This window comes from Pezoporus flaviventris, unplaced genomic scaffold, assembly GCF_033815535.1.
Source record: "Pezoporus flaviventris isolate CSIRO_AGI_PZ_B2104156 unplaced genomic scaffold, CSIRO_AGI_Pfla_v1 ptg000008l, whole genome shotgun sequence".
Taxonomy (NCBI): Eukaryota; Metazoa; Chordata; class Aves; order Psittaciformes; family Psittacidae; genus Pezoporus; species Pezoporus flaviventris.
Window position 1 is genome coordinate 2,719,201 of NW_026892556.1, and position 9,192 is coordinate 2,728,392.

General features: G+C 53.0%; 1 protein-coding gene across 1 annotated transcript; it reads right to left on the bottom strand.

Moving 5' to 3' along the window:
* Window positions 1-267: 267 nt before the first annotated feature.
* KDF1 (keratinocyte differentiation factor 1) lies at window positions 268-8,100 on the bottom strand. Its single transcript, XM_061449909.1, has 4 exons — window positions 7,550-8,100; window positions 4,452-5,565; window positions 3,140-3,214; window positions 268-2,483 (listed from the first exon to the last, which is right to left on the bottom strand). The coding sequence occupies exons 2-4, from the start codon at window positions 5,545-5,547 to the stop codon at window positions 2,401-2,403; spliced, it is 1,254 nt and encodes a 417-aa protein (XP_061305893.1). The 5' UTR covers window positions 5,548-5,565; window positions 7,550-8,100; the 3' UTR covers window positions 268-2,400.
* Window positions 8,101-9,192: the final 1,092 nt, after the last annotated feature.

Genomic DNA, 9,192 nt, shown 5'->3' on the forward strand with positions numbered 1-9,192 from the left:
AGGGAAGGTCCAAGTTTCCCTGTGTGCAAACAGGCACTTCCCAGCAGCTCCTTTATTTGCCCCCAGCTTCCCTGCGTGCACCAGCCCACAACGTTCAGCCTCTGAACAATCAATCCCCCTGGGCACGCACTGCCCAATGGACAAAGTTACCTTTGTCCATGTGCTGCTGGGAAAGCAGGGACCAGCAATGCTCTGGGCAATGCTCCTGGCCTGGCCCAGGCTTCCCCTGGCCTGCTGCCAGCAGGAATGCAAGAGACACAGCACAGGTAAAGAGCACATCGTTCTGCTTTATAAAAATGACCAAATCAGACATATAAGGCCAAGGAGTGCAAAAGAATCCCATAAGACACCACAGGGGCACCAGCTTCAGGGACCATCCAGTTGAGAGTCTTCCTCTTGGTGGGGTTTTGGGGGGGGTGGGGGTGTGTTTGCAAGCTTAATCCATCCACATTCACTCTTCATACAAAGACTAAACATGAAAAACGTGCTCTTGCATCTGTAATGGTGATTGGCAGCTCTTTGCAAGTCCATCCTCAGGCCTCGTCTCCACAGCTCAGCGCAGAGCACAGAGCTGCATGTCAGCGTGACCCATGCTTGATGCCTCAGTGCACAGGTTGAAGTAAACTGGTCCAAACACAGATGTACAAATCCATTCAGAAGCAGGAAGCCAAAAGGGGTCCGTTCAGTAGCATTTGGAAGGAGGCGACCAAACACAGCTCCTCTGGGAGTCCTGGCCTGGCTTCAAGGCTCCTGCTTGCATCAATGGGGTTCTTCACAACCCAACAAAGCAGGGAGGGGAAGGCAAATCCAAGTCTCAGTCTCTCCCCTTTATTTTCAAAGGCTCTCTCCGTCAGCGTCCCCAGGTGTGGGCTTGGTCATGTCCATGAGTTAGGAAGGCATGCTCAGGAACGAGCAGGTCACAAAACCAGGCTCCAACAGGCACTTGAACCATTTCAAAGGGATCTGGCTGGTTAAATAAGCCTGGCTGCTCATGGGAGGAATTAAATCCTTTCCCTACCTAGCAAACCATTTGAAAAGTAGTCACAGGCTAGGAAATAAAGGCACGGTTCAGTTCAAGTCAGGCACAAAACCATGGTCCACACCAAAGCACGGGGGCTATTTTGGTTTCCCTCTCCCCCAGAAACCAGTGGGTGCGTTTATGCCATGGCTGGTAAACACAGCTGAAGTGTTTTCTGCTCACGTCCAAGGGCACCTGAACGGACAAACAAGTCCCATGGCTTCACCTTGTTTGCTTTCTGATAAACATCCAAGTGGTAACAGCAGTAAGATAGAGCTTCCTCCTGCTGCAACGCCGCAGCCCTCAAGGCCAGCTGGCACTGTGCCCTCGGGGTGGCAATGCCCCATCTCCTGCTTCTGAGCAGCTGGAGCGGAGCAAAGGGAAGGAGAAGGCACAGAAGGGCAGGTCCTCACGGACCCCTGGAGACCCCCTGAGGGGATGCTTTCCTCTCAAAGCAAGAATAGGCAAACAGCCCTATTCCTAACTACAAAACCCATTCAAAATGAACCAACTTTCCCTCTGCTGCCATATCCCAAGTGCAAGGCTGGCCCAGCAGCCAGTGTGAATGCCAGGCAGAGGGCTGGGCAGATGAGTGAGGAAGAGCTGACAGGTCAACCCATACCTGGCAGTGACTGCAGCACTGACCCCCGTGGTCTCCTTGAGAAAGGGGATGCCTGTGCGGGCATCCCACCCCTCTGTGACTGGCACTATCTCAGGAGACACCCCAAGAGGCCAGAGATTAAATGAACCACGTTACCTGAACCTTCTCATAAGCGCAGCAGATGATGACACCACTAAGGGTGGTCAGTGGAGAAAAAGGCAGACCTGGCTTCTGCAAGCACCATGGATAAAGGACTTAAAAGGTTTTGGGACTCACCCAGCAACTTTAAATAGAGATTTGGGTCCCTGGAGAGCAAGTGCTCGGTCCTCAACTCAGGATCAGCACAAACACAGAGTCATCACCCAGTTCTTCCCTACCCAAACTGAGTTCTGCAATGCCAGAAAGCAAGAATTGGGCAACAGATCCTCAAAAGCAGAGGAAAAGGGCTGGGCCACAGAGGTTGTTGAAGCTAAACATGAAGTATGGAAATCACAAAGGCACAAGTTATTTGATACTTCCTTGTCTGTCATCTCTTCCCTGGGCACATGTTTCACCTCCCAGGTTCATTAGCTCCACAGTTCACTTCCTTGATGTTCTATATTGTTCAAGAAAACATAAAAATCCTGTGAAATCTAGAGAGCAGGAGAAATTTGGCTTCAACCAAGGATCAGGGTGGACTGGGGGGAAAAAGTAAGTGGCATAGCACACTCCATATTGAAAGAGGAGAAAACTGATAGCAGCAGAGCCTCAGAATGCCTGCCTGCTGCTTGGGTCCTTTTCCTTAACAATACACCTGAAGCAGAGGTGCCCCGGATGAGTCAGTCTCTGTGTCTTGGAAAGAGGAATCTCTGCTTGTTGGAGAGCCTTGGAGAGGAAAGAGAAGAGAGGGTGACATTAGAGAGCGTGAACTATAGCAGCCTGGCAGTTAGGCAAGCATCTGCCACAAAGGCTTTGTGTATCATGAGGGAGGAGAAAGCCACACAAAGCCCACAGGCAGGGAACAACCCTGCCTGTATTGTAGCCATCTCCTAGGACAGATCTGTTATTATGCAGGAGAAAACTTGTCTTTTAGCCCTGGGCTGCTCTTTGGAGTGGAGCATGTAATGCCGGGAGGATCAGAGCTCAGGGGACAGCCCATCACCCTGCCCTGCTTCTCTTTTGCACAGTTCCTTTTGTTCCCAGTGTAACCCAGCTGTGACCTTAGCCAGTCACACCCCAAATACAGCCCCACAGACACCCCAAGACAGAAAGCTCTCAGGCCAAGCATCGTGCATGGACAGAGATCACTCCAGACTTGGGTTCCATTCTTTTCCAGCACCCACCGACCCAAGCAGTCTTCTGAGCTCCCTTCATGCCCAAAGCTCAAGAGAACTACTCTCCTTATGGTAACCTAAAGAGACAGGTGTCAGCCCAGCCTTCGGGGGTGAAAATGGAGGGATGGTGTAACATGGGAGATCCAGGGCATTCCTCTCACTCCTGTGATGCATATCTGCAATGAAGACCCTGGCCAGGTATGTTACCTGCACTGCTGTGTCGCCTCATGTTCCTGGCTATCACATCTGCTGATGTTTCTTCAGATATCTGCACGTCCAGATCTGGAATGAAAGCCAAGAGGGGCTGAGATATGAAAGGATGGGCAGCTGTGACTCAAGACTGATCCCAGCCAGGGAATACACAGGGCTCAGCTTGGAAGGCACCACCCTCAGGTAATAGGAGAGGTAAAGTCCCGTTGATTGCTTCCACCATTGTCTTGGTAATCTGAGCTTTGTAGTTCTTAAACACCAGGAAGCAACAGCAGCCTTAGTGCTAAACCACCCGGGTTTCCTCCTCCGTTATTTCTGGACCTCTCCTTACCCCCCACACTGAGCTTTCCAAGGTCTCTCTTACAAGCTGTTCTGGAGGTCAGTGCTCCAGACCAGGAGGAAAGCATCCCTCAAACAGCCAGGAAGCACTTACGCTGTGGCAGCAGCCCTTCCCTCCTCTCTGCAGGGATATTTACTGTCAGCTCCTCACCCACTGTGTGGAGGAAGTCCCAGCTCCAAGGAGGCTCCCAGTCACAGTATAGTCTAAGGGTGGCATTAGCAAAGAGCACTGGTAGCTCACGGGAAAGAGGCAGCTGAGTAACTGGACATCCTCAGGCACAAGCCAGCTCATCTGGTCATACCAGTTAAGTTTGACTCAGTCTTTCTGCCCAGCTTAGAGGTGAGGAGGAAAGCAGAATCATTGCAGTAGCAGCAGAACTTCTATTGCTCAGCACAAACTTCCTTGACAGTGAAAGATACTATCTAGAAAGCCCCAACACAATCACTGGTGAGAAGCAGAGGTCTCCAGTAATACAGAAGGAGCTCCATTCACACATCCCAGGAAAAAAAGCCCAGCCTGAAGACAGGCACCGGCTTTCATTTCTGCTCCACTGTCACATCTCCATGGCTTTGATAAAATGAAAAGCCTTCCAGTATCTACAGGGGCCAACAAGAAAGCTGGAGAGGAACTTCTTACAAGGGAATGTAAGGACAGGAGAAGGGGAATGGCTTTAACCTGCCAGAGGGGAGATTGAGATGAGCTCTTAGGCAGAAGCTCTTCCCTGTGAGGGTGCTGAGGCGCTGGCACAGGGTGCCCAGAGAAGCTGTGGCTGCCCCATCCCTGGCAGTGTTCAAGGCCAGGTTGGACACAGGGGCTTGGAGCAAGCTGCTCTAGTGGAAGGTGTCCCTGCCCATGGCAGGGGTTGGAACTGGATGAGCTTTAAGGTCCCTTCCAACCCAAACTACTCTGTGATTCCATGAAAATAACCCTCTTGTTCTGAAGCAGCAGCACCAGGAAAGCCACACATACCATCCTGGCTGATGACCATGGACTCCAGCATGGTTTCATTCCCGCTGTCTGGTGCGTTGCCTCTGCTGGACTTCTCCTCATGGCTCTGGCTGGCTGGGATAGAGATATGGGGCCGGACTCTGCTTTTCCGGGTGCTGATGCGAATGATGCCTCGGACCAGCCTGCATTCAGCATCCTGCTCATCCAGGTTGTAGTCCTGAGTTATGCTATTGATGAGGTCTGAGATCTTGTTGGTCTTCTCCAGGAAGACAGTGTCTGATGTGCATTTGGCCAGCTCATCGATCTGGTGGACGCTGAAGAGCTCCGTCAGCTTCTTGAAGATCAGGACATCAATCTCCCTGCTGGACATGGAGCCATTCAGCTCGCTGATGTCCAGGTCAGACTCGTGGAAGGAATAATACTCCTCTGAACTCCGGTGGCTGCTGGGGAGGGGTGGCTTTTCTATGCTGTTCCTGAAGGGCTTCTCTGGCAGCAGCTCTTTGCAGCACGAATCTGATTCCAGGTGGTGGCTGGGGCTCCTGTTTTGATAGACAGGAATGCCCTTCAGTTTCACATCTGGGTAACTGAAACTGCTACCCATGCTGGACTTTTTGATCTGGTTCCCATTTTTCTCAGTGGGAGAGACGTTGGCAGGGCTGTTTGGCAATCGCCCATTATAATCTCCATTCTTTCCATCATCAGTGGAGGTCTCGGTGGGCCCTGGATAGGGGATACAGACACTGCAGTCTTGAAAGCAGCCCCCACAGGTCACTATACAACAGAAAACAGCCTTGTATGTGTTCCAGGCCTGAGACAGAGAGGAACAGCAAAAGCTCTGGTTTGGGGGAGCCTCTGCTGTACCAGAAATAAAGGTAATCGTTTCTGCCTCTCTCCCATTGGAGTCTTTGAGATCAGCTTTGCGACCTTTCCTATCCCGCATCTGCTGGGCTCTGCTGCGGCCCTGTTTGATTTCAGGTGTAGAGCCACTGAACACCTCCAAACTGACATCTGCCTCCTTGGATGCCCTGGTCCGCAGGGGCACAGCCTCCTGGTAGGACTGGTTCAGCTGGCGGTGGCTGTTCAGCTCGTGGGGGAGTCCTGTTTTCCGGCCCAGCATGGCTCACTGCTCAGGCACCTGCAGAACAAGGAGGTCTCAAGTCAAACAAAGGATTCATCACCAGTTTCACCTTAGCAAGCTGCTGATCAACACAGAAGAACCCAACATTTAGATTCAGCGATTCCCCAATTTGATAGTCCCATTATTTGCACAAGCATTTTGCACTAGGATTCACACTGCTCTCACTTGCACAGGGAGGGGATCCAGCCTGTGTTTCAGGGTTCTCCAACCATTCAACTTTGCTGCTTCCTTTCAGGAGATGCTTCAATCAAAAGAGCTGTTTTAAAAGGACTGTTTTTAAGACATCAAAATCCCTATATCCTTCAGAAGAGGTTTCCTCCATGCAGCTGGAAGACTCAGGCTCCAAAGCAATAAATGAGTATCACAGCCATAGGTGGAGCCAGTTGACAGGCTCCAGAGGGAAAGTATCTTCTTTTAAACAACTTCCCCTTTGTCTTGCATTCTTTAGGATTAAGCTGGGCCCTGACAGTGCCTATCCATTTCAAAACACACCATGCCCAGGAGGAGATGACAAGCAATCAATCATTATGCAAGCTGCCAATTCAGACTCCAAATTATTCAATGCTATTTAGAGGGTTTAGCAATAGCAGCGTTACTAACACTAATGATTTTTGCTAGTCATGCTAAGGCCAAGTTATGCCAAAGGCTTTCCTATGAAAACTGTCTTCTTCTGGATTAAAGAGAAAATCTTGTCATCAAGTCACTCTCAAATCAAGCCTCACAGGAGCAAAACCTTCACAAAGCCCTACTACAGAAACCCTACCAGCAGCCTACGTGCTCAACCATTCTCACTGACTAACACAACAGCCCCAGCTCTGCACACAGGAGTAAACTGTGTTTGCACACTGTCACACTTGAGCTCCACACATCCATCAAGCAGAGCATGGCACATTTTATCTCCCTTTATGAAGGAAGCTCAGCACTGGGTGGTGGAGAGGAAAGTCACATCAAGGCTGTCAGCCTCCACTACTCCTATTGCAGCTGCTTTTAGCCCAGACTGTGGTGGGGCCCTAAACTGCCCACGGTTTCTAAGCCTCTTGGCTAACACTGCTTTCACCCCCAAGAGATCCTTTTAAATCCTCATTAGGCTAATTAATAAGCAGTGAAAGCCCAGCCATAGCTTAAGCAGTTCTGGACTTTCCCTGCTGTTCTACTATGCACTTTCTTAGGGCATCCTAAGCATGAATATATACCTCTATCCTATCCTGTTGAGTACTGCCTCCTTTGCCCTTCTTAAAAACAAATAGTCGTGTTTTCCACACAAAGAAGCAGGCCCAGAGTGAAAGTCAGGCAGTTACAGCACACCACTGCTTTCCAGGAATGCTTTGGCTCCATTATCTTACAAAAATCCATAAGCAATGCATGTCCCAGGAGCTCCTTCTGCACATTCCTGGTCAATATGTTAAATATAAAAGCCCCAGACACTCCAATTTCAGTGCTGAGCAGGCAGAGCTCCCCCGACTGAGCATCAGTGGAGAGTTTTGATTGCTTTCACTTAGGAACATGGCTTTTACCTCAGCTTCATCAGTACTGTAATGCAGTTTAAAACGCTCTTAATACCATGGCCTCATCAGATTTTAATGCATGCACTGCACAGTAACAACCATTTATATAACCATATATAACATTCTGACATTTCAGAGCATCTCTGACACAGGGAGGAGCATTATCGCAGCTCTGCAGAAAGACACCTGCAGGCACAGAGATTAAACCTCTTGCCTGCCATTGCACAAACCCCCGGTGGCATCAGGCATCAGAGACGCCTCTGGCCCTGAGCACTGAGCTCGCCCCGTTCCCTCCCCTTCTCAGCTCAGGCTGCTGTGACCACCAGCTCACACCTTGGAGGAGCTCCCCAGGAGCACAGACCAGACACAGCACCTCGATCCAGCGGCAAGGGACTGGTCTGAAACCTGGAGCCAGCTGCCTAACACAGCCCTAAAGAAAAGCTCTGACTGAAACCCACGGCCGAGCTGATACTCACAAGACGGGTGGGAGCTTTCTCTGGTCTCACACAGGTACCAGGTGTGGAGAGTGAAGATCCTCCTAAAGAACTTGAGCATCTGCTTCAGAAGAACGAGGAGTTTGTGCATCTATGAGTTAGCCGGGGTCTAAGATCTTCATTGTTCAGGGTTTCCTTTGAGAGTTTGGAAAAAGCTAAATTAAGTAGTGAATCTACTTAACAAGGTCACATCGGTTTGCCAATAGCCACACTGCCGTTGTTGTTAGGGACTAGGGAAGCAAGAACAGTAACTGAGGTACCTAAATGCAGGATATACGACCCAGTTTATCGTAAGTAGATGGAAGCATCAAGAAGTGGTTTCTAAACAGCCTTGCCAGATGCCAAAAGCCACCCCATAAAGCTCTCAGACCCCTGGCAGGGGGCAGCAATAGAGACCCTGGCCTAGAGGAACACGGAGCTGGCTTCTTCGCTGTGCTGCTGCACCCTCTCAGCTGAGCCTACCTAGGATACAAACAGCCCAGACAAGGAACTGCCTCTCGCCAAACGCTCCCCGGCACCCCCGGCCCAAAGCACCTCCTGTTCCAGCTGACTACAGGACTCCACTTCGGTGCTGCCCCTTCCTCCTCACTAAGGGAGCGCTGCGGGGAGGGGTAGCCCCGCCTGGGCCCCCAAGCAGAGGCTGCTCTGCCCTCTCTGCGTCCCCGACATCCTCCAGACGGTGGATTTTGGGGAGAGGAGAAGCCGGCAGCAGAGAACAGCGGCTGTGGGGGGGGGGGGGGGGAGCCTCCCGTCCCCGCCGCGCTCCCCATCAAGGTATCGGCTCTCCAACGCCAAGCCGACCCCAGGAGGGACCAGAGAGACCCAGCACCCCCCGGCAGAGCTCCTACCGACACCAGCCTCGCAGGGCGAGGGCCGGGAAGGCCCCAGAGCAGGGAGGGGATCAGAGCCGGGAGGGGGGGGGAACAACGACAGCACCGGGGCGCTGGGGGGGCTGTCCCTCAGCCGCCAGCCTCCCCGGCCCGGGGCGCACGGAGACGGAGAACCCGGCTCTTGGCGGAGGGGGAGGCCACGGGGGTGCTCGCCCCTCCCGGCCGCGGCCTCCTGCTGCTGCCCCCGGGCCCAGGGCGGGCGGCCCCGCCGGGGGAAGCGCCGAGCGGCGGCGGGGCCGGGGTTGGGGTTGGGGCCGGGGCCGGGTTTGGGGTCGGGGTCGCGGCCGGGGCCCGGCTCCCCCCCCCCCCCCCCCCCGCTGTTACCTGCGAGCGAGCGAACGGCGCCCAGCCCCGCCTCACCTGGCCCAGGTGAGCCACGTGACCCGGCCCGACGGGCCGCCGCGAGGGACAGCAGAGCGCGGACGGCGAAGCCGACCCGGTCCGCGCAGCAAGGGGCTCCAGCGGTGGGACCACGGTCCCCACGGAGCCCTGTCCCCATAGAGTCCTGTCCCCATAGAGCCCTGTCCCCATAGAGCCCTGTCCCCATAAAGTCCTGTCCCCATAAAGCCCTGTCCCCACGGAGCCCTGTCCCCATAAAGTCCTGTCCCCATAGAGCCCTGTCCCCACGGAGCCCTGTCCCCATAAAGTCCTGTCCCCATAGAGTCCTGTCCCCATAGAGTCCTGTCCCCATAAAGTCCTGTCCCCACGGAGCCCTGTCCCCATAAAGTCCTGTCC